At 46.6% G+C, this 23,938-nt stretch overlaps 1 protein-coding gene across 1 annotated transcript in view; it reads right to left on the reverse strand.

Annotated features, from left to right (window-relative positions):
• Positions 1-7,494: 7,494 nt before the first annotated feature.
• Positions 7,495-23,938, reverse strand: part of MYO18B (myosin XVIIIB) — a 287,077-nt gene continuing 270,633 nt past the window's right edge. Inside the window, exons 42-43 of the mRNA XM_025399134.1 lie at positions 10,469-11,708; positions 7,495-7,696 (exon numbers count right to left, since the gene is read on the reverse strand). Coding sequence (XP_025254919.1) covers positions 10,481-11,708 — 1,228 coding nt within the window. The 3' untranslated portion in view covers positions 7,495-7,696; positions 10,469-10,480. The remainder of the gene's footprint in view (positions 7,697-10,468; positions 11,709-23,938) is intronic.

Here is a 23,938-nt window from a genome sequence, read left to right on the forward strand (position 1 = left end):
GGAGGTGCTGTCAGGATTCTTTAGTGCACCCTAGTTATTTACAATTGACCCAAAGACTGAATTATCCTCAAATCATTTCTCTCCAGCTCTAGGAGGCAGCAAGAATTTGAGGGAAAACACTAGGTTGAAGTCTGCTTCCAAATTACTGTGTAACTGTAGGCAATAGATGCTCCTTCTGTGGTGCTGTTTCTGCATATAAAATGATGCGGCCAGTGTAATGTACTGGTACCAGCTGGGCCCTGCCAGCAGTATTTGCTCCTCAGTCACAGGGAACACTCTTGTCTGTCCCCATCCATGCCCTCGAAACGCACTCCTGGGACTTCCATGCACAGGTAAGGGGCATTAGTCCATGGACCATGAGCCATCATGCCCACATAGCCCTAAATGAGACACCCAGGGAACCACCAGCAACAAGAATAATTTCCAGTACTTCCCTTTATTCGGAGAGGTCACATTTAAACTCTTCTAGAGGCCTTTGATGCCAAAAATTGAGTTCCCTCAAATATGGGAGAACAGGCTGGGCACCTATGGAACGAGCTTCTTACCCACCCCACTTTTGAGGTAGGTTGCTTGAGACTGAAGTGAACAATAGGGATGAATGCCTCCTAGGGCTGAGTTAGGCACTCCCTGCCTGTGCTAGGCCAGGGAACTCTTTGGAACTCTTTCGAATGTTCCCTGCACTGGCCGGACAACCAGGCCTGGAACTCGAAGGAGATCAGAGTGACTGTCTTAGGAAGAGCACTGAATGAGGAGTCAGGAGCTCTGAACTCTAATCCCAGCTTCTCCACTGCTAACTCAGGCCAGTCACTTGGTCTTGCTGAGCCTCAGCTGCCCCATCTGTAAAATGGGCATAGTAATCCTTGTCCTGGTGCTTCTGCTGGCCAGATAGGCTCTAAAGATAGGTCTCCGCTCCCACCCCTTATTACTCAAAAAGAAACCAAAAATTAGAGGGGTTTAACAAACTACTTGAGGTTACACAGCTTAAAAGATGGCAAAGCCAGGAGTACACCCAAGCCTAGTCCTAGACACAGGTCCCCATTGCCTCCCAGATGGAGCAGGCAGGCCCAGCTTTGTTTAACCAGGAGATGGTGCAGGTGAAGTGATGTGATCCATAGGCCCGTTCAGCCAGCTGACCTTATAGGAAAGCACTATCTACACTGCAAGCTTAGCCCATGATGTTAATACCAAGAATGCATATATTTGGAGATAGAGCCCCGAGTTCAAATCCCAGCTCCACTTGTCTGTGTTTCTGTCCTCTCTGAGCCTCAATGGCTGATATGGGGAAAAGTCATTAACTTGACCCCTTGTTATGTTCTCTCTCCCCACTCGCTGAACAATGAAAATTGCTCACCATCAACCACAGACACTGACTCGTTTTACCAAGGGTGAGGTCACTGTGCTTTAAGGGACTGCATCCTCCAATGTCCTTCCACCTTTTGCTGCAGACCCCCTTTTTGCATAAGCTGAGGACCAAGGGAAGACCAAGGGCTTTTGGTAAATGCAGCCATGTCTTTCCCTACCCTTTGTAGCAAGTCTAAGCAGGAAGACCGTAAACTTTAGATTCTAGGAGATGGGAGATTGAAAGAGGGTTAAATAAGCCATTCCAGTGAATCCTACAAGGTGTAGGCATGCACTATGAGCATGATTTTCTCACTGAGCCCAGAATAAGACTACTGGGCCTCCATGCAGCTATTTACAAAGGAGCATTTTGAGTCATTTTATATTTCTCCTTGTGCATATAGAACACATGGATAGGACAGTGGTTCCCAACCACTGTCTCTTAGAAGTGATGTTTGAATATCACCAAGCACAGTGCCTATCTCCTCACAGACACACAAGAATGGGAGCTATGATGATTCTTAACAAAGGGTGACAGGGTCACTGTGTCACCTTGTCACCAGAGCTGCTGCTTAACATCTGTCACTATGCTCTGAAGGGAGCTGCCTATATCGACAGCTAAATAAGCAACCAGGTCCACGGAGCGGGAGTCCAGTCTGAACTGTCCATCACCTTCTGAAGACAGCAGCGGGAGCTTGGCCAGGCCATTAATCACAACCAGAGCCTTCTACGGCTGCATCCAACATCCTTTGACACCTGCCTCTTCTAGCTGCAACAACAGTCTCCCCTCTCCTGTGCTTCCCATGGACAATCTTTGGGAGTGGGAAAGAATGCAGAGCCTTAGCTCCCCCTCCTTGAACTCTGCAGAGAGCCAGGGGCCTTGGAACAGGGCTGGGTCTGTGTTGGCCTGGAGAGGGCCTCTGAAACTTTAGAAATGTTCATTTGGCTTATCTGAGTTCCTTTCTCAGGAAATTGACCTTTGGGCCTCCTAGATGGTATCAGAAAGCTGAGGCTTTTCAGATTGCTGCACCCAGACAATGAGATACACCTGCTGCCTGTTGACCAACTCCTCTTTCTTGCCCCTCCTGTTCTCCTTCCCTGCTTTATAAACCCCTAACTTTGGTTGGGAGGGAGAGGTTTGACAGGCTGATGTCACCTCCAACACAGCTTTTCTTCTGGAGCAACATTTGTTGTCTCAGTGATTGGCTTTCTGTGTGGTGAGCAGCCAGACCTGGGTCAAAGCCCTGGAGTTTGCCAACAAAATTCTGGTTCTCTGATCAGGAATTCATTGCTTATGGCTCAGTGGCCGTGGACCAGGAGCATTTCAGAAGCCCTCCTAGCAGCTTCCCAGCCATATTTGCCAGAGATGGGTTTCAGTCTCCTTCTCTTCTGCCTCACCACTGCCAGCCCCAACTGCATTCCTGATTGCCTAGGAATAACAGGCTTTGAAATCGGACATCTGCATCCAGATAGGTGAGTGCCCTCTGTAGGTCCCTGACAGCAGGAGTCTCTCCTCTCAATTTGGGGGAATTCCAAAGGAATTTCCATTTGTTGCAGGTTGGACAAGCCCGGTTGACTGGCTTGAGAGTAGAAGGCACCCTAACTGTTTTGGTTTGGACACTCTTGGGTATGTTGCTACTACAATTAGTATTTTGATAATTGTTTGTTTCCAAAATAAAGATTTCCTTCCCTGGCAATACTCGTGGTCTGTGATATGAGCAACTGGACCTAGGCCCAACCCCTGGTGTTTGGCAAAATATCATGCAGACAGAGAAGGATGACCTGTAGCTGCTGGACTGCTGGTGGGACATCAGGTGGTAGGGGCATGGCCAATGTATGTGTTTCCAAGTACATTAGCTGTCCTCCCAGTAAACTATAAGCTTCACGAAGCCAGGGTCTTTGCCTATCCCATTTTCAGCTTTATCTACCGTGCCTGCAACAGTGCTCAGGACATGAGGTGATCTTTGTTGAATGAATAAATGTTGAGTTCTAAACTCGGCTCTGCTACTAAGTGCCTTTGGAAAACTCATGTTCTTCTCTGAGACTCATTTTCCCCACCTGTAAAATTACCTGGAGGCTTTCATCTAGTCCTTATGGTCTACGGTTCTTTCAAGACATGGGTGCCCTGTTATAAATGGCCTCAGGGTATAAAAGCAAGAGGAAACATTTGCAGGAGAGCATTTAATCCACCTGGATTCATGACCACCAACATCCTCACCTTTGAAATAATTTTGGTTACATCAGCAGGGACGCCATAGCAGGGCATAGTCATATGGTTGGAGCCACAGACTTGGGCATCAGGGAGCAGTTCTTCTGAGACCAAAGAAAAAAGATGCCACCATTTGCTGCAGGCTGACTATCTGCCAATCAACGGACTAAGTGATTCATGAGCTCTCAATTCCTTACAAGGATGCCGGGAAGCTGGTACTAGTTTAGACCTATTTTACAGATGAGTAAAGGAGAGGTCAGAAAGCAGTGACGTCTGTGAGATCACGCAGAGAGAGAATCTCTGACCTGAGGCATGAGAGGCAATGCCCAGCCCAGGGGCCAGGCCGTGTTGATATCCTACGTAGCAGAAGTGGTAGTGTCACATAGACGTGGATGACACTTACTACCCTGGGTGCTAGGGGTGAGCACACTGCCTATGTGACATCAGGGCCCACTGTGGAATTTCTGGAGTCATCTTGTAGGAAAGAGGTTCAAAGCCTAGCCAACATGGTGAAACCTCGTCTCTACTAAAAATACAAAAATTAGCCAGGCATTGTGGTGGGTGCCTGTAATTTCAGCTACTAGGAAAGCTAAGGCAGGAGAACTGCTTGAACCCAGGAGCAGAGGTTGCAGTGAGCCAAGATCACACATTTCACTCCAGCCCGGGTGACAAGAGCAAAACTCTACCCCAAAAAAGAAAAAGATAAAAGGACGGAAGGAAGGGAGGGAGGGAGGGAAGGAGGGAAGGAAGGAAGGAAGGAAGGAAGGAAGGAAGGAAGGAAGGAAGGAAGGAAGGAAGGAAGGAAGGAAGGAAGGAAGGAAGGAAGGAAGGAGAGGGAAAGAAAGAGAGAGAGAAATAGAGAAATAGAGAAAAAAAGAAAGAAAAGAATGAGGATGAAGTTGAGTAAGTGCCTTCTGCTCCAGGCTGTGTTGGGTTGGGGAATTTGAGAGGCATGGGGATGGCTGTCAACTTGTAGCATGTTAAATTGACTTTTAATGAGCATCTTCAGGATTTCTGTTTGCTGCTGCATAATGAGGAAGGCTTTGCTGTTACTACTTGAAATTAACCTTTTTGGATGCATCACTTACACATCATTGAAGAATAATGACTGATTTCTTTTATAAAAATGTGCTTCATAAAATAAACGTATTATAAATTTTTAACACAGAACTCACAAGATAATTTCATCTTTATTTTTCTTCATAGTACAGCTTGCTCCTGACAGTATATTCATTTTCTTGCTTATTGTCTGTCTCCCCAGCTAAGATATTCCCTGAAGAAAGGCAGGGTGACTCTGCCTGCTCACTAGAGCTTGGGTGTGAGGAACAGTGCCAGGCCTTACAAGGTACTCAGCAAATACAAACTGAATAAATATTACTGGCACATGAAGAGAAAGGCATGGAAACTCAAAGGTTCCAGGCTCTAAAATGCCCAGGAAACATCAATGCCAGGAAGGCAATGAATCCGTTGCCCCCGGCATTGATAATCTGTTCCTGACTTCCAGAATTACCTCTGTTTGCGGACCAAGCTGGGAGCTTGGGACATACGTATCCTGTATGAATAATAAATTATTCTGTATGAATAATATTCATGTATATTATTTTGTATGAATAATAAATAAATGATAAAATATTAATAGATTAATAATTAATAATAATAATTAATTAAATCGCCACTTCCTTTTGCATTGTGTTACAGGCTGAATTGTGAACCCCTAAATCTCATGTGTTGAAGTTCTAACCCCCCATACCTTAGCATGTGACAGTGTTTGGAGACGGAACCTTGAAAAGGGTGATTAAAATCCCAGCACTTTGGGAGGCCAAGGTGGGTGGATCACCTGAGGTCGGGAGTTCAAGACCAGCCTGACCAACATGGAGAAACTCTGTCTCTACTTAAAAAATGCAAAATTCGCTGGGCCTGGTGGCACATGTCTGTAATCCCAGCTACTCAGGAGGCTGAGGCAAGAGAATCGCTTGAATCTGGGAGGTGGAGGTTGTGGTGAGCTGAGATCACACCATTGCACTCCAGCCTGGACCACAAGAGTGAAACCCCATCTCAAAAACAAAAAAACCATGGTCATTAAAATCAGGCCATAAGGGTAGGCCCTGTTTCAATATGACTGCTGTTCTTACGAGAAAATTTGGACACAGAGACACCAGAGGTGCAGCCACATAGAAGAAAGACCACGTGAAGACTCAGCAAGAAAGCGACTATCAACAAGCCAAGGACAGAGGCCTTAGGAGAAACCACCCCTGCTGACACCTTGATTTCAGACTTCCAGCCTCCAGAACCATGAGGAAATAAATTTCTGTTGTTTAGGCCACCCAGGCTGTAGAATTTTGTTACAGCATCTCTAGCAAACTAATACAGTATGCTACACTTTCCCTTTCCAGGGTTTTATGAAGTTCAGTAACTGTTGTTCCCATTACTGAGATGAGAAAACTGAGACCCAGTGAGGGAAGTGACTTGGCTGAGACTCCATGACTCGATGGATTTCACTGCAGAAACCTTGGGAAGAGCCTCATGCAAGAGCCTGGGTCTTCTCCCATTCCCACCCCACACCTAAGCATTGGCGAGCTTTTGGGTGGTGCCTCCTCTTTGCTGGGGCTTTGCCAGAGGTCCTGGCTGCTTTCCCCATATATCCCAGCACTCTCCAGTGATCCAGAGCCCTCCTATGAATGGCAAGAGGTGGATGGTGGATTCACCAAGTGGGAGACTGAGTCTGCATCAGAGACAACAGGGTCCACTGTTCACCAGCGTGCTCCATCAGAGAGGCAGGAAGGTCTCCAGAGATGGTGAGGTCTCCAGAGAGGGGCTCCAGTGAATTTCCCTCCTGCCCCATCCTCCTCCCTTGCCCCACTTCTACCCAGAGTCTCTAGTGAGGATGATCAGAGATGAGAGCTCCTCTTTTTGGGGTGACCTTACCAGTTATTAGGGGTCGAATTTTGTGCCCACTTCCCCAGCCCCACTCAAAAAAATGTGGAAGTTCTAACCTGCAGTACTTCATAAAATGACTTAATTAAAAGGTAGGGTCTTTATAGGGTGACCAAGTTAAAATAAGGTTATTAGGGAGGACCCCATCCGATATGAAATGGGGAAATTTGGATACAGACATGAACAGAAGATGAAATGAGGAGACACAGGGGGAAGATGGCCATCTACCAGCTAAGGAGAGAGGCCCTCACAGCTCTCAGGAGGAATTTACCCCGCTGACCTTGAATTTGGACTTCAACCCTCCAGCTATGGTACTTTGTCACAGCAGCCCTTGCAAACTAACACAGCAGTGATCCAAATGGGAATTCCCTCCCACGGGTGGGAGCTATGATTGGTTACACCAGAGGGGTCCTAGGGATGGAGACAAATTTGGGGTAGGATATGGAGTCTATGCTAGTGGGAATTTAAATAAAGGCAGCATTTGCTACCTAAATGTGGGCACACATATGCTAGCTTCGCCTTGGTAAAAAGGGAATAAATTCAAGGTTCTTGAATGTTGATGTGGGTGCACATTTGTAGGATGCATATATATCAGTGTGTCACATGCATTCAGGGTGTGTGGGCTCATTTATTTGTTCTTTGGCTCATTCATTCATTCATCATTCATCAGTTTCTTGAATGCTTGTACACACTTATAAATGCACAGGATAGAGAAATGAATTGGCAAAGGAATATGATAGACAAGCATGGGAATTAAGGGAGCATGGAGGGGGAGCATTTGTTTCTGTTTGATATATCAGGGAAGACTTCCTGGAAGAAGTGAGCTGAAACTGGCCAGGTGAAGAGGAGGAAGAAGGTCATGGCATGTAGACATGTAGGAAGAGAAATAGCAGTATATACCCCAAACTACACACCGTTCGGGTTGGTTCTATTCTTTGGAACAGTCCTACCCCTATCTGCACCCCATCGACACTCTGGAATCCCAGGTAGCAAGGCCAAAGAGAAGGCACAGATGCCCAGGAGTCAACACTTTATTTTGTTCAGGCCAACCACACTGGGAGCCCAGCATCCCCGCAGGATTTGCCTTTGTGGGCCCGTCTTGTCTCTTGAGGGTGGCCGTGCTGGCTGGCTTTGGCCACTGGGGAGGCCTGGCCAGTCTCTCTGTCTCCAGGTTATTGTAGAGTCGGGAAGTCTTGAAGGGCAGCTTCAAGGAGGCTGGAAGCAAACACAGGTCAGAGTTGATGAATGGGACAAAGGATGGGTAAGGTTTTTTTTTTTTTTTTTTGGAGGCAGGGTCTCACTTTGTCACCCAGGTTAGTGTGCAGTGGTGCAATCATAGCTCACTGCAGCCTCCAACTCCCGGGCTCAAGTGATCTTCCTGCTCCAGCCTCCCGAGTAGCTAGGATTACAGGTACATGTCACCACACCCAGTTAATTTTTTATTTTTTATTTCTTGTAGAGGTGGGGTCTCACTATGTTACCCAGGCTGGTCTCAAACTCCTGGCCTCAAGTGATCCTCCTGCCTCAGCCTCCCAAAGAACTGGGATTACAGGCATGAGCCACTGTGCCTGCCCAGGAAGATGGGTACATTTTGATGGAGACAATGAATGGGGTGGAGGGCCTGGAATTCTATACACCCAGGTGGCATAACTGTAGCAACTCCACAGAAAGGGATGGCAGAGTGTACGCAGCAGAAGGAGAACAAGTCGGGGAAAAAGTTGGGATAGATTTCCCAAAGGTCCAAAAATTCCAAAGTAACCTGGCATTTACTGCATCCATGGGGTGCCATGCTCTATTCTAGGAATCTCTCATATTCTCATGAAATCCACAGTGTTACTTTAGGTAGCTGGTACTCTTATCCCTATTTTCCAACTGAGGACGCACGGGCTTGGAGAGACTGTATCATTTGTCCAGGGTCCAATGGCTAGTTACAGGGCAGAACTGAGCCTTGGGGGGTCTTGCTTGGTCCCAAAGCCCACCATGCATTTGCATTGTTGGAGGTGCTGCATTGTATAGCTGAAAAACTAGCATCCTTGGAGAAGAACCTTGCTCAGGGTAGGAAGGGGACTTGATTAAAACGGAATGGCAGAGACAAGATGTTCTGTGATGACTTCTGCTAAGGACTGTTCCCCTCATGGATGTGTGCCCTTTACTTGGCCTTTGAAACTGCTTTCTATGTCCCCGAGAGCATAATAATGTAAATGAATATCAGATCTTTACTCGGTAATTGAGAGCAGAGAGAAGGCCATGTTAAGTCAAATTAGTTTGCTCTGATATAGTCCAAGCCTGTCTCTGCGGAAGGGGCAATGGCTTTTTGATGGGCTGAGGCTGCCTCTCGAAGAAATAGAGGATGTGTGGCTCATTTGGGTCAAGGAGGCCTGCGGGTTGCAGCAGGTGCATCCTGAGAGCCATATGCAATCGCTCGACCATCTGAGCCTTGAGCTGCAGTGAGTTCTGAGATTCAGTGACTGGGAGATTTACGAGGGCTCATAGACTCTCAGGCAGCTCTAATTTCACTCATGAAGATGCCAGGAATGTGTCCCTACGGAAAACTTTTAAAGATAAATGTAGGGATTCTAGAGCTGGAAACCCAATTCTGCCCTGGTGATTCTGTACAAGTGACTTTAATCTTTCTGATCCTCAGTCTGTCAACCTGATAAATGGGGATAAATAATATCCACCACCACTTGGGGATATCAGGAGTACTAAATGACTATCTGATGTGTCCACTCAATAAATGTAAGCCTTGGTTAGCAATGAATTCCTCTTTTTTTTTTTTTTTGGAGAGGGTGTCTCGCTCTGTCTCCCAGGCTGGAGTGCAGTGGTGAGATCTCGGCTCGCTGCAAGCTCTGCCTCCCAGGTTCATGCCATTCTCCTGCCTCAGCCTCCCCAGTAGCTGGGACCACAGGCACCTGCTACCACGCCCTGCTATTTTTTTGTATTTTTAGTGGAGACGGGGTTTCACCGTGTTAGCCAGGATGGTCTCGATCTCCTGACCTTGTGATCTGCCCACCTTGGCCTCCCAAAGTGCTGGGATTACAGGTGTGAGCCACCGCGCCCGGCCTGAATTCCTTTTCTTACCTTGACTCCAGATGAGTGACAGGATGAGTGCTAGGAGCGGGAGGAAGGGCAGCCAGTAGTTACTTCTCCTGCACTGTTGCTCTGTGATTTTTGTACTTGTTCCCTCCCCGCTCAACCTAGGGCCTATTTCTCTCCATATGTAATGCAAGTGGACTCCACTATTCTGAAGGTCTCTTCCAACTCGGCCCTTTGCATGTCTGCGATCCCACCACGGATCTCCCGTCATTATGTGGACAGAATGCCATCGCAGCTCCTTCAGCCCCAGGTGGAATGACATTAAGAAAAGAAAATGATAGTAGGGCGAGGAAACTTTAAATATCTGGCATCTTCTTCTTCTTTTTTTTTTCCTGAGACAGAGTTTCACTCTTGTTGCCCAGGCTGGAGTGCAGTGGTGGTGCCCTCAGCTCACTGCAACCTTCGCCTCCCCAATTCAAGCGATTCTCCTGCCTCAGCCTCCTGAGTAGCTGGGATAACAGGCACCAGCCAAGACACCCAGCTAATTTTTTGTATTTTTAGTAGAGACAAGGTTTCACCCTGTTGGTCAGTCTGGTCTCGAACTCCTGACCTTAGGTGATCTACCTACCTCAGCCTCCCAAAGTGCTGGGATAACAGGCGTGAGCTACTGCGCCCGGCCACATCCAGCACCTTCTTTAGTGTCATCCCACAGGAACCCCTTACTTTCTGATGTGTCTGCATTTCAAAGTACAAGGAAATGGAGGTACCCAGCTGAGGGCTCGTGAAAGGCTTTGCATCCAGCAACACATGACTTCAGCTAAAACCTCTAAAAATCTTGATCTCTAAAGAAATTAGTTGTGGCAGTAAGGACAGTATAGGAGCACTTGCTCTCCCCAAGGCTGCAAGGTGAACTCTCATTCCCCAAGAACAGCCCCAGCCTGTTGCTTTTACCTGAACTGGTGTCTACTTCTGGAGATATTTTTTCATTATGCTTGCAACATCGTCGTCTTTCCTCCCCGCCCCTGGCTCTCTGTGCTCGGGGGACGTTCCCTCACCACCGTCACCCGCATGTCGTTGGATTCCTGGTCGACTTTTGATGCTGTCAGCACTTTTGAAGGACACGATGGAGCTGGAGGATGAGGACGAGTCGGACAGGTGAGCAGGATCCTCCTTGGGCTCCGGGCTCTTTTTCAAAATGGTCTTGATCCCTGAGAGAAAGGAACGATCAGCCTCTTCTGTCTCAAAGTGGACGCTTGAACGCTGTGAACTGTCTTGCCCACCTTTGGCTGCTCCGGCCAAGGATGTAGGCGTCTGGGGCTTCCGGATAGCTGGGAGGAAGTCATCGAAGTCCACTTTGGTCTTGCGTTCGTAGTCGAGGCTTGGGAGTTTCCAGCTGAAGGGGTCACTGCCTAGAGGTTCCTCCATCAGGTGGGCAAACTGGCGGTTCTGGAAAACGAGCGGCTCCTTTCCAAGGTCTGGACAGCCCGCATCGTCCACAGAGGACTCCAGACACCGCCTCCGAGGACGCAGTGTGGGTGACAACAGCATGTCCCTGGGTGTGGTCGGGGAGCTCAGTTTTCTCCCCATGCTCGGTCTGGATTCTAAGAGGGACTCGCAGGAACTGAATCGGGTCTTCGCCTTCTCGGGGAGTAGGGTCGTGCCCCCAACACCATCTGAAGAGATGCATTTGAGGCTGGTGGACCTCAAGAGACCACCAGCGGCCCCTTCGATTTCCAGGGGTGACTTTGCCCCAACCCTCAACGAGAGGTTTCCCTCGTCACTGCCAGCCCTGCCCCTCCTTAGTGTGGAAGCCCCAGTCGTCTGATAAATGGGGAGAGTGGGCCAGTCCTCCAGGCCCAGCGTGGACCCCTGGCCTCTCTGGGCTCTCTTCCTCCGGAGCCCTTCCACGAACTCCGAGAGGGCCGCTGAAGGACTGGGCAGCTTTTCCCTCGATAGCGGGGATGTATTTGTACTCCGAGAAGCCAGGGGAGAGGACGCAGCTTCTAATCTCTCTGTGGACTTTCTCTGGACGGCAAGCCCTTCGCCGTCCCCAAAATGACAGTACTTTTGCCGGCGGACGAAGTGGGGAGAAACAGGCTTGTCTCCCGAGGTCTTGCTGCGGACATCTGCGGACCAGGCTCTGCTCAGTGCCGATTGGGTCCTCTCAGCGTCCCCAGCCTCCTCATTTATCCTGTGCCAAGAAGAAAAATGCAGTCTGTAGAAATTGTGCAATTCATACAATTTGTGCAATCGGTGTGAGAGCCCCTAAGCACAGGCACTAATATTATTTTTCTTTGGAAATACCATCCCTATCGCACTCTCAAATGAACCATATGATTTAATGTGCAAATTCAAGCCATGTAACTGATTTCTTGTTGCTTTCTGAATGCAATTTCTGTCTATAATTAAACCCAGCTAAGTACATTTGAGTAGATTAAAACTGCAGCTAGGACGGAAGAATTAGATTTATGAGGCATCATATCTGACATGATAGGACCTATCATCCCAGAGCTTACTGTGAAATAAGTAGTTTGCTTCTTCAAGACCGGAAGGGGACATACACTGGGTTGTTTGTTTATTTGGGGCCAAGCCCAGAGGACAGTCCCACTAAGTGGGGCTTCTGAGAGTCAAGACCCAAATATGTATCTCCACAGGATGCCCCATGACATCCCTGATTGTTTCATGGGGTGAGGGTGTAGGTAAAATCTTGTTCCCCCAGAAGGGAAAGACTCACATGAAATCAACTTAAAACCAAGACTAAACACAAGAGGACAGACGGTTTCTATTCTGGGACTACACCAGACGTGGCTTTTATGCAGAGGGAGTTTGTAGCAGCAGCGCCAGAAACACTTTGCCTCTGAAAAGTAGAAGCCTCACAGTGGGACCAAATTAGAGACTGTAAAATAAATGGCATCATTCAAAGGAGAGAGACTGGAGTCCACCAACCTTTCCTTTAATAAATAAAATCTATCTGTCCTCTGTCTAAGAGAAACGACCCCCTTCCCTCCCACCAGCAAAGTCACAATTTATTTTTTTAAAAAGTAAAAAGTGGCCAAATGTCAGAGTTTTGGCATTGCAGATAAAGACACTGTGGGTGCAGGCCTGAAGAGACGCTGAGGGCAATGCATACGCGGGTTTCCAATCATGGGGTCCCTGCCTCTGAGTGCATTGTTGCTGGAACTGTAACAATCGGGAAGACTGCAGGATTCGGACCTCTGTGTATAAAGCGTGACTGAGATTCTGCTACAAGACTTTGGGGAAGACTTCTTGCTTACCCAGCTGGATAACACCATTTCCACTCCTGATCACACAGGACAATTTAGGAGAAAAAGAACTGACCACAATGGCCCAATGGGCTTTTGAATCTGGGAAGGAAGCCAAGCCAAGGTCCCTTGAGGTGATGCCATGGAAGGCAGGGAGGGAATGGTTGGGGCAGGAGAGCAGCATCTTTCCCAGGGAAATAGGTGGGGGCTGAAATAGACTCAATGTTTGCCTCCCCCGAAAATTAATATGTTGACACCTAATCCTCAATGTGATGATATTAGGAGGTGGGGCTTTTGGGAGGTGATTAGGTCACCAGGGTGGAGCCCTTGTGAATGAGATTAGTGCCCTTATAAAAGAGGCCCCAGAGGGCTCCCTCACCCCTTCCACTGTGTGAGGACACAGTGAGATGGCCATCTATGAATCAGACAACAAATGTAACTGCCAGCACCTTGACCTTAGATTTCCCAGCCTCTAGAACTATAAGAAATACATTTCTGTTGTTTATAAGCCAACCAGTCTATGGTGTTTTCTTTATAGCAGCCAGAAGAGACTGACACAGGCACCTAGACCCTGCCTTCCTGAGTGCCCCTGAGGACAGAGCTTCAGTGATCCCACAAACCTATCTCCTCTAGGTCTGGCAGGAGCTCCCCAGGCTGGGGGCCTGTGTGAGGTCGCCATGGCAACGATGGGCCCAGCTAAAGGGCTTCATGAGGACAAGGCATAGAGCTGGCTGTGATCATCCGCCTCTCCTTATTCCCCATGTCAGATGGGAGGAAGAGGATTGCAGTAGCGGTCTGGTGATGGTAAGATCTGGGTGTCAAGGTGGCAACGTGGAGGAGCTACCTCCTCTCTCTCTCTGACCATCACCCTCAGTCCTTCTCCTGTGTGATCAGGCTTGCTATTCCTGCCCTCTTGCTCACCCTGTTCCAGGACGCTGGTCTCCTGGGACAGGCCAAGCCCTCCCTGCTTCTGGGTCTTGCATGAGCAGTTCTACCTGGAGTACTCCTTTCACTCCCCGAACCCTAGTCATGGTGCCTTCCTCCTGGGGCAGCCGGGACAGTGAAAGAAACGCCCTTGATACTGTCTCTGGCACCTCATCACCCAAATAATGGTTAGTGGTTATGATGAATAATTTATAACCAATAATAAATGGTTATTAATCATTAATAATTAAAGGCAATCATTATTACTACTATTTAACTTCTGGATCTCCAGAACCCAACCCCACACTGGACTCAATAAAAGCCTCAATTGAAGTTCAAAGAGGGATGCACAGGAGAATGAATGGGCAGGTGACCTTCAGCTCACCACAAGAAGCTTGGTTCCCATGTGCTAAAACAAAGGCCACACGTTTGCCCAGAGCAGCTCCCTCCTTTCCTATTTCTTGCCTGTTCCCATCACAGCTGGACACGGGCTGGAAGAGGAGATAGAGGGCTCCTTTGTGATTCCCCGAAGGCGTATTTGTCAACTTCATTGCTTTGGAATCACTCCCCGAATACACGGCAGGACGGCATTCACACGCCTGTATTTTTTTTTTTATTCCCTACTTTTTATTAATAAACAGCTTGGAGCTGCCAGGGGCAGTGGGCTGCTGCAGAACTGACAAAAGTCATTTCCATCCTGTCCTGGTCCTGAAAGGAGGCGGGTGTGATGAATGAGTGTCTTGGATGCTCTGTCTCATCCATTGCCTGCCACGTGAGGAGGGCAACATTGAGGGCTCCTGTCACCGAATCTCCCGGGACTCTGCCATCCTGCTCACCCTAGCTTCCACTGCCACTGCTGGCTGCAGACGCCAGGGCAGGGCATGAAAATGGAGGGTGAAGAAGTCCCAAGAGGAGGAAGAGGAGGAGGAGGAGGGAAGAGGGGGAGCCAAAAACATAGAGGGGAAAAAAGGCATAAAAGTAGGTGGAAGGAGAATCACAGACCACAAGTCTGAACTGACAGTGTCTTGCTGACTCTCATTTCTGCACCTCCGGAGTTGGCACCAAGCCCAACATGTAGTAGATGTTCAGCAAATGCTGTCAAATTCAATCAAGGTAGATGAGAAAGAAGAGGTAGTCAGGATGAGAAAAGTGAAGGGAGGGCAAAGAAATGTAGGAAGAAGAGAAGTAGGGTCAGAGCATGAAAGAAGAGGAGGCAGTTTAAACAGGAAAGAAGTTGAAATGAGATGGAGAGAAAGAGGAAGGAGACCCAGAAGGGCAGTGGTGATGGAGAAGAAGGAAGGAGACTTAGGCAAAGGCAAGAAGGAGAGAAAGGAACATTGCAGAGGCCTTTCTGGCTGGCAACGAAGGATCTGCCATCTTTGGCTTTGACAAAAAGGCAAGATAGGCTGGGGTCCATGGTGAAGTAACCGGCTGCCCGGAAATGGGGATCTGGAGGTCACAGTCTGAGTGCTGGTGATCAGGTACAGAGGCCATAGGTTTGCTAGGCCCAAGCCAGGAAGGTTCCCAGCTATGCTGGCACAGGGGAAGATTCACTCGCCCTCCCTGGGGCCCTTGAGGGGCAATGCCTTCTACAAGGCATGGAAGCCAAGATGTTCCAGCACAGCCACTCAGGCCCAGCTTGGCTGTCACGGGGTCTGATGTCTTGAGATTGGAGTGAGCTGAGTCCCACCTTTCTGGAATGGTCTGGTGCCTTTGAAACCTCAGCTGGGGAGCTTAAAACAGGAATACAAGCCATGCAGTGTAGACTCCTGGTGGTGGGGGCTGGAGAGGAGAAGAAGTGGGGGTCAAGTGAGGAGAGAGGGGGAAGAGAGGGCAAGAAGGAAGGAAAGAAAGAAGCTGCCCACGGCCAAGTGCTTCTTCCTGGCTTTCCCATGCAGAAATCCACCCACATCTCTGCAAGTGCTTTTTCCATTTCCTGTCTGCACCACCTCTCAAGGTATAAAGTTCCTTGCATCCACTCCTTTCTGTATAGAGACTGAAGAATTTAACCTGAATTCAGATGTCCTTTTGTAGGCTTTGGGATAAGGATCCCAAGTTCTGCTGAGTGAGGTTGGATGATCACCCCCGCTCCTGTCCCAGCGCTGGACACTTCAGACACATCCTATCTGACTTCATCTGGGGACCAGTAAGAGTCTTTTTTTTTTCTTTGTAGCTGTCTTCACAGGACCAGCTCGGTGTGGCTCAGATGGAACTCCCCATCATCATCATGATGGAGGGATGTCGGATAGTCAGGATGTTACGGTGTCCGCTTCCCGGAGCCTGGGCCAGGGAGAGAGATGATGTATAGAAGGCTCTCAGAGTCACTGAGAGACAGGATAGGCAGGGGTACTGTTACTCTTCAAGGAGAGACTCCAGAAAAGCCTTGGAGACATCTGCTGCCTGCCCTGTAGTCTGTCCAAAAAGGAATATCCTTCTGGTATACCTGCTACGGGAAAGAGCCAGAGGATAGTCCTTGAGCATCCAGCCACAAAGACGCTGGGCTGGTTCTATAACTTAGTGGATGAAATAGTCATTGGTCACAATGGCTACCCCTGACTAGATACCTACTTGCGCCAGGTGCTGTGATGGATACCAGGAATATAGGAGAGAGCAAATGGATGGTTCCTGCCCTCACAGCAACCCTGAGAGATAGGGATTATGATCTCCAGGCACAGAGAGGCTGAGTAACCTCTGCAAGCACACACAGCTGGCAACCAAGTCTGGTTTTACCACTCACTAGCCACGTGACCTGGGGACCACTGCCTAACTTCTCTAACCCTCAGCTTCCTTAGCTGAACAATGAGGGAAACCAGATTGGCCTTGCAATGCTGTGGAGATCAGAACTCCATGAGGGCAGGATTTTTATGCATTGTATTCGCTGCTACCAGTGTCTATAGAACAATGTCTATAGAACAATGTCACAGTAGGTGCTCAATGAATTTGTATTGAATAAGTGAGGGAAGCACCAGGGCCCTAACACATTGTAGGTGCTCCATAAACACGTGTTGGATGCATGAGTGAACTGCCAGTCCTCAGGCATATAGTAGGTGCTCAATAAAATGTTCAAATTATGAATCATGCTCTAGTGCTTGCTACACAGTAGGTTCCAATAAATATTGGACTTATTAAATGAATTGATGAATAAGGGTATTTATATGAAAAAGCTGTAAGTATGGGTTGCTTCAAGTTATAGAAGTTTATTAGGTAAACTAGGACATGAAAACTCAGGAATACTGAAATTTCAACTCTTTCTAACCTACAAGGCAGGAAAAAAAAAAAAAAGCTTCAGACGCAGAGAGACCTGAGTTCAAATCCCGGCTCTGTCTATTCCAAGTCAGGTTTGTTTTTTGTTTGTTTGTTTTTGTTGTTTTGTTTTGTTTGTGATGGAATCTTGCTCTGTTGCCCAGGCTGGAGTGCAGTGGCACAATCGTGGCTTACTGCAAACTCTGCCTCCAGGGTTCAGGTGATTCTCCTGCCTCAGCCTCCCAAGTAGCTGGGATTACAGGTGCACACCACCACACCAGACAAATTTTCGTATTTTTAGTAGTGATAGGGTTTCACCATGTTGATCAGGATGGTCTCGAACTCCTGACCTGAAGTGATCCGCCCACCTCAGCCTCCCAAAGTGTGGGGATTACAGGTGTGAGCCATGGTGCCCAGGCCCCCAGGTATCTTTTGAAGCCTGAACTTACACAGGAGTAAGAGTGGGAATGACACTGCCCTAGGACCCAGGGTCTTGTTAGAAATGAGAGATGATGCGTGTCATATGCATACTCAGTATTTAAGAGTGGAAGCCATTTCTACTCCCATTACTCCCAGTACTGCCATTGAGGCAAAAGACACTACAGTTAAACTTTCATGCATTACTTATTTATCTCAAAGTTAATCCTTTGACATAATGGTTTAACATAAATTTTAAAATCTTAACACTTGTCTGATTGCTTTTCTTTAATGACCTCTTTCATCAGTGCTAGAGAAGACCTCAGATTGAGGGCAGATGTTCAAGAGTAAACAATTCCCATGTATAAGCCTACTGTGAACAGCACGGAGAAGGGAAGTGGAGACTGAGGTGGTTGGTTCAGCCTCAGAACGAGCTAGTGTCTGAGACAGTGTCTCCTGCTTGGACCATATCCCTTCCCCTTTCAGATTAGCTTATGAATGGGGCCCCATCATTTTATCTCTAGTGTCGACCACAGAAGCAGATGCTCCATGAAAACTGGCGAAGAACAAAGAAGGCACCTATATCTGCATGTATTGTAGGCAGTATCTCATCAAGCTAAGCAGCATCACCCCATCAACATCAGAGGCATCACCCCACCTTGCAAATGAGGAAACTGAGGCTCAGTGGTGAGAAACCATTTGCTCAAGGCCATACTGCTAAGTGGCAGGGCCTACATTTGAACGCTGGTGGGCCAGCTCTGAATCCCATTCTTCTCCTTCCACTACATCACACACCCACCAGGCAGAAGGCTGACGGGAAACCTCAACCAGTTGAATTTACATCTACACATACATATTTTTCAAAATCCACTGCAATGTAATGAACCAAGAAAGTCCAAGTCAAGGAGATGCTGGATTTACTGTCATTAGATTTAATCACACAGCAAAACAAGCAAACAAACAAAACATAATTCCCAGGTCTGAGTGTGGTCAGAGCCTGGGCCAATTCTAGCTACAGGAAACTCAATACAGATTTAATGACACCGTGAATCATCCCCCAAAGCATGCTGTCAGCCCCCATTCTTCATCCATTCCCTGAAATTAAAGAGGAAATTAAAAACATATTGATGTTCTTTAATACTGGTGAGGCCTGAGATGGGAAACCAGATGCTCTTTGAAGATGGCCTGAAGATTTGGTAACTGAGTCCAAAATAACAACAGAGAGTCTGTAATAAAAGTTGACACGGTACCCAGGACTATGCCTTATGCAGGGAATGGGAGGCACTTATTAAGCTACTGTGGTGCACAGGTAAATACCACATCATTGGAGTTGTCATGTATTATGCCTTTAGGCTTTATAGACATTACTCAAGTTTAGGCTCACAACAGTCCTCTAAAGCAGATATTGCAATCTTCCCCTGTCAGAACTGAGGCTCAGAAAGAATCAGTAATTTGTCATAAGTGGGAGAACATGGATTTAAACCAAGGAGTCCTACCCCAGGCCCATGGCTCCCAACTGCTTTACTCTACTGCCCTTTATCGTCCCATTTTATAAATGAGGAAGCTGAGGCTAAGAGAGGCAAATGGGCTTGTTGAGAAGGAGCAGAGCTGAGACTCCCACCCTGGTCTGTCTGTCTACCTATAATGTTCCGAGCACATAGCAGCAGAAGATGGGCCGCCCTCCCCTCCTGGGGAGAGCAGTGTAGGTGTTGAGTCTGGAAAAAAACATGCAGAAGGGTCAGCAATGCAAGAAATTCCAGAGACACTGTGAAGCACAGACTATAAATGCACCAAGAGGTTGGCAAAGAAGAGAGCAGTCAGTACTGGTGCCTGGGTGCACAGCCTTCCTTTCTTTTTTTTGAGATGGAGTTTCATTCTTGTCGCCCAGGCTGGAGTGCAATGGCGTGATCTCGGCTCACTGCAACCTCCACCTCCTGAGTTCAAGCAATTCTCCTGCCTCAGCCTCCCAAGTAGCTGGGATTATAGGTGCCCACCACCACCACAGCCAGCTAATTTTTGTATTTTTAGTAGAGATGGGGTTTCGCCATGTTGGCCAGGCTGGTCTCCAACTCCTGACCCCAAGTGATCCGCCCACCTCAGCCTACCAAAGTGCTGGGATTATGGGCGTGAGCCACCACGCCCGGCCATGCACAGCCTTTCTTGAGGAGGTGGGTTGAGTCAGGCTTTGGAAGAAGGGTAGGATTTCAGTGTTGACGATGGCTCGAGAAAGACATTCCAAGCAAGAGCAGAAGATTCCTCCTATCAATTCTTAGCTTACTCAATCTGCAAAACTCTTGACAAGCAAGGGCTGATATCTAAATTTCACAGGCCGAGGAAAATGAGGCTTAGGAAGCTCCCTCACCCCTAGCTGAGAGGGAAGTTCAAAGTAAGGAGGATGCCAAGGAAGCAGGGAAGTGAGGGGGAGGTGACATTAGCAGCAATCTGTCCCCATGCCTGGCCACTCCTGGCATGGGGAATAGAGTCAGGAAACAGACACGGTGAATATCCTGCATTCCTTACAATATGGCAGTTTTTATGAGACAAGGTCGCTCTCAAGGCTTGCTTGCTGTTCTCTCTGATGCTTAAGGTCAGTGCCGAGTCTTTGACAATTTTACAAACCAATCCATCGAGCTGCCCTGAGTGGACACCTGCCTCCATGCCTTCTGCGGCTCAGCAGAATTTGGCTTGACTTCACCCACACATTCTTACTGGCTACCGGGGACAAAGGTCAGTGATTTTTGCATAGAGTTGCCCATTCAAGTCACCCCTGGAAGTCTACCCTCCGCAAAAAAAAAAACCAGTTAAACTGGAGCTGGGTAGTGATAAGGGGATCATTCTCATTTAAAAGAGACTGAAGAGTAATGCAAGATGCTAATAATAAGAAAAATTGAACAGGCAAAAAGGGTATATGGGAGGATAATTGGGTAATATAAATATGGATAATGTTATGGATTTCTTAATTTTCCTAAGTGTGATAGTGATACGTTAGAAAATGTCCTTCTTAGAAGAAAGATGTGAAACTATTTAAGGAGAGCTGTTGTGATGTTGTCAACTTGTTTTCATGAGGGAAAGGAAGGGAAAGGAGAAGGGAGAAGAGGAAGGAGGGGAGAGGAGGGGAGGGAAGGAGGGGAGAGGAGGGGAGGGAAGGAGGGAAGGAGGAAAGGAGGGAGGGAGGGAGGGAGGGAAGTAGGGAGGAAGGGAGGGAGGGAAGGAAGGAAGGAAGGAAGGAAGGAAGGAAGGAAGGAAGGAAGGAAGGAAGGAAGGAAGGAAGGAAGGGAGGAAGGGAGGGAGGGAGGCAGGGAGGGAGGCAGGGAGGGAGGCAGGGAGGGAGGAAGGAAATTAGCCTAATAAGAAAGAATTAGGAGGGAGTCAGAGAGGAAGGAACTGATACTCTGCAGGTGATTCTGATAAACCATTATTCTATATTTCAAGAAAAACCAGACAAACATTTTCACTCACCCTTTAATATTCAGCCCAACTGTAGCTTCCCCCAGGAAGTCTTTCTGCCCTCTGGCCTGGATTGGGGCCTCTCCTGGCTCCCACAGCCTCCTGTGTTCCCCTCTGTACTGCTGTTGTCTATTTACTTATTTGTATCTCCCAGCAAGACTGTTAGTTTCTGGAGGAGACCACATCTTTCTTCTATGAATCCCCAACATCAGGAATGCCCCAAAGAAAGCTTGTAGAATGGAAAGAATGAAGGAATGGAGGAGTACAAAGATGGGGGATTGTGGAACTGTGGAAAGAATGTGCAAAGGGCTGAATAATTCAGAACCCAGTATTTCCACTCTCCAGTCAGTCACATCCACTTCTCCTGGCTGAAAAACAAGATTGAAAACCCACTTCCAGTACACAATCTAAAGTGAGTTCTCCATATTTCTAACACTAAGCCAAGAGCCTTGTTTCATTTCTACAGGATGTGATCAATTTCTAGAATAACAAATCGACAGGGAGCTGCGGCCTCATCTGGTTTGAACCCCTCATTCTACACCTAGAAAAACAGAGAAGGGAATAGAACTTCCCAAGTCACACTCTGATGAGATGGTGCAAGTACTGGCTCTACAACTCGAGTCTTTTACCTTCTGCTACAATTTTCACAATGTTTTGAAGAACGTAATTCTAGATTTGCAGAGTAATTAAAATCTACTTGGCTTGTAGATTCCATTTGGATTCAACATATTTAAGCGAATTTAATGCATCCCTTCACTTTCCATGCAGAGACATTGCCTCACCAGAGTATGGTGAAATGGCAATAGTCACAGAAAACCTCAGACTAATTCATAAAAGCACCCAGCTCCCCATGAAGATGCAGCTTTAAGTGAATGGAAATTATGCATCCATTAATATTTCCTTGCTTCCATCCTGAATCATTTATTGAGTGTTGTGATGACAGATGCTGTCAACACAGAGATGAACAGTGCTTGCCTTCAGGGAACTTACATTCTGGAGGGGGTGGTAGATTCACTAAGTTAGGACTGGAAGAAAATATGAGTGAAACTTCATGTTTCCCTAGGCATAGAAGGTAAGAAAAAAAAACATTTATTTTAAGTTCGGGGTACATGTGCAGGTTTGTTCTATAGGTAAACTTGTGTCACAGGGGTTTGTTGTACAGATTATTTCGTCACCCAGGAATTAAGTCTAGTACCCACTAGTTATTTTTTCTGATTCTCTCCCTCTTCCCACCCTCCACCCTCTGATAGAGGGGAACAACACACACTGGGGCCTATGTGTCCATGTGCTTTCATAATTTAGCTTCCACTTATAAGTGAGATCATGTGGTATTTGGTTTTCTGTTCCTGTGTTAGTTTGCTAAAGATAATGGCCTCCAGCTCCATTCAGGTCCCTGCAAAGGACATGATCTCATTCTTTTTTATGGCTGCATAGTATTCCATAGCATATATGTACCACATTTTCTTTATCCAGTCTACCACTGATGGGCATTTAAGTTTATTCCATGCCTTTGCTATTGTGAATGGTGCTCTGATGAGTATACATATGCATGTGTCTTTATGGTAAAACAATTTATATTCCTTTGGGTACATACCCAGTAATGGGACTGCTGGGTCAAATGGTATTTCTGCTTTTGGTCTCTAAGGACTCACCATGCTGTTTTCCACAGTGGTCAAGATGGATTAAATACTAAAATGTAAAAGCCAAAACTATAAAAACTCTAGAAGACAACCTGGGCAATACCATTCTGGACATAGGAACGGGCAAAGATTTCACGATGAAGATGACAAAAGCAATGGCAACCAAAGCAAAAATTGACAAATGGGATCAAATTAAACTAAAGAGCTTCTGTACAGCAAAAGAGACTATCAACAAGGTGAACAGACAACCTACAGAATGGGAGAAAATATTTGCAAACCATGCATGTGACAAAGGTCTAATATCCAGCATCCATAAGGAACTTAAACAAATGTATAAGAAAAAAAAAACCATTAAAAAGTGAGCAAAGGACAAGAACAGACACTTTTAAAAAGAAGGGATACATGTGACCAACAAGCATATGTAAAGAAGCTCAACATCACTGATCATTAGAAATGCAAAGCAAAACCACAATGAGACACCAACTCACACCAGTTAGAATGGCTATTATTAAAAAGTCAAAAAAATGGCAGGTGCTGGCAAGGTTGCAGATAAAAAGGAATGCTTATACACTGTTGGTGGAAGTGTACATTAGAAAAAAAAAATGTTTATTTACATAAAAGAATAAAAGCCTAGCTCAGCTCTCAGCTTCCAGATATAGTAGCTTGCATCAGAGCTACCTGGAAAGCCAGAAAAGTAGAATTCAAATTTAAGGACAGTGGAAAGCCATCAAAGCAGCCAGGACTCAAAAGGCCAAATCTTGGAAAGAGGGAAATACACTGAAGGTGAACACAGTATGATGTGGCATTTCCCTGAGAGTCATTTGCTGACCTGAAAGAGGAATTAAGATGGAGAACTTATACTTCCAGATGCTATATTGGTTCAAGGATGGACACACAGAAAAGTGAACTAGAATAGGGTCTGGAGACAGACGTATGTACATAAGATCACTTGATTTATGACAAATTCATACTGTTGTGTAATGTGGACAGTATCATTTCTCTAAAACATATGTGCTAGACCAACTGGATATCTATATGTAAAAGAGTGAGCCCTACCTCACACCACAAATAAGTATCAATTCATGATGCATTGTATATCTAGATATAAAAGGTAAATCAATACAATGTCTACAAAAAATAAGAAAATATTGCATGATTTCAAAGTAGGCAAATAATTTTTCAACAATATATAAAGAGTACCAACCATAAAGGAAAACATTATAGACTGGGTTACATTAAAATTAAGAACTTTGCTTATAAAAATAAACCATTAAGAGAGTGAAAGAGGCAAGTGACTGAGTGGAAGAAAACCCACATACCTTATGAAGGGCATGCATTTAGAATACATAAAGAACTACAGATCAATACAAAAGAGATGGATAACCAAAGAATAAAAATAATGGACAAAAGACTTTCTCAGACACTTCATTAAAGAGGATATTCGAATGAAGATATAAGCATATAGAAAGGTTTATTTACCAGGGATA

This window comes from Theropithecus gelada, chromosome 10, assembly GCF_003255815.1.
Source record: "Theropithecus gelada isolate Dixy chromosome 10, Tgel_1.0, whole genome shotgun sequence".
NCBI classification, from domain to species: domain Eukaryota; kingdom Metazoa; phylum Chordata; class Mammalia; order Primates; family Cercopithecidae; genus Theropithecus; species Theropithecus gelada.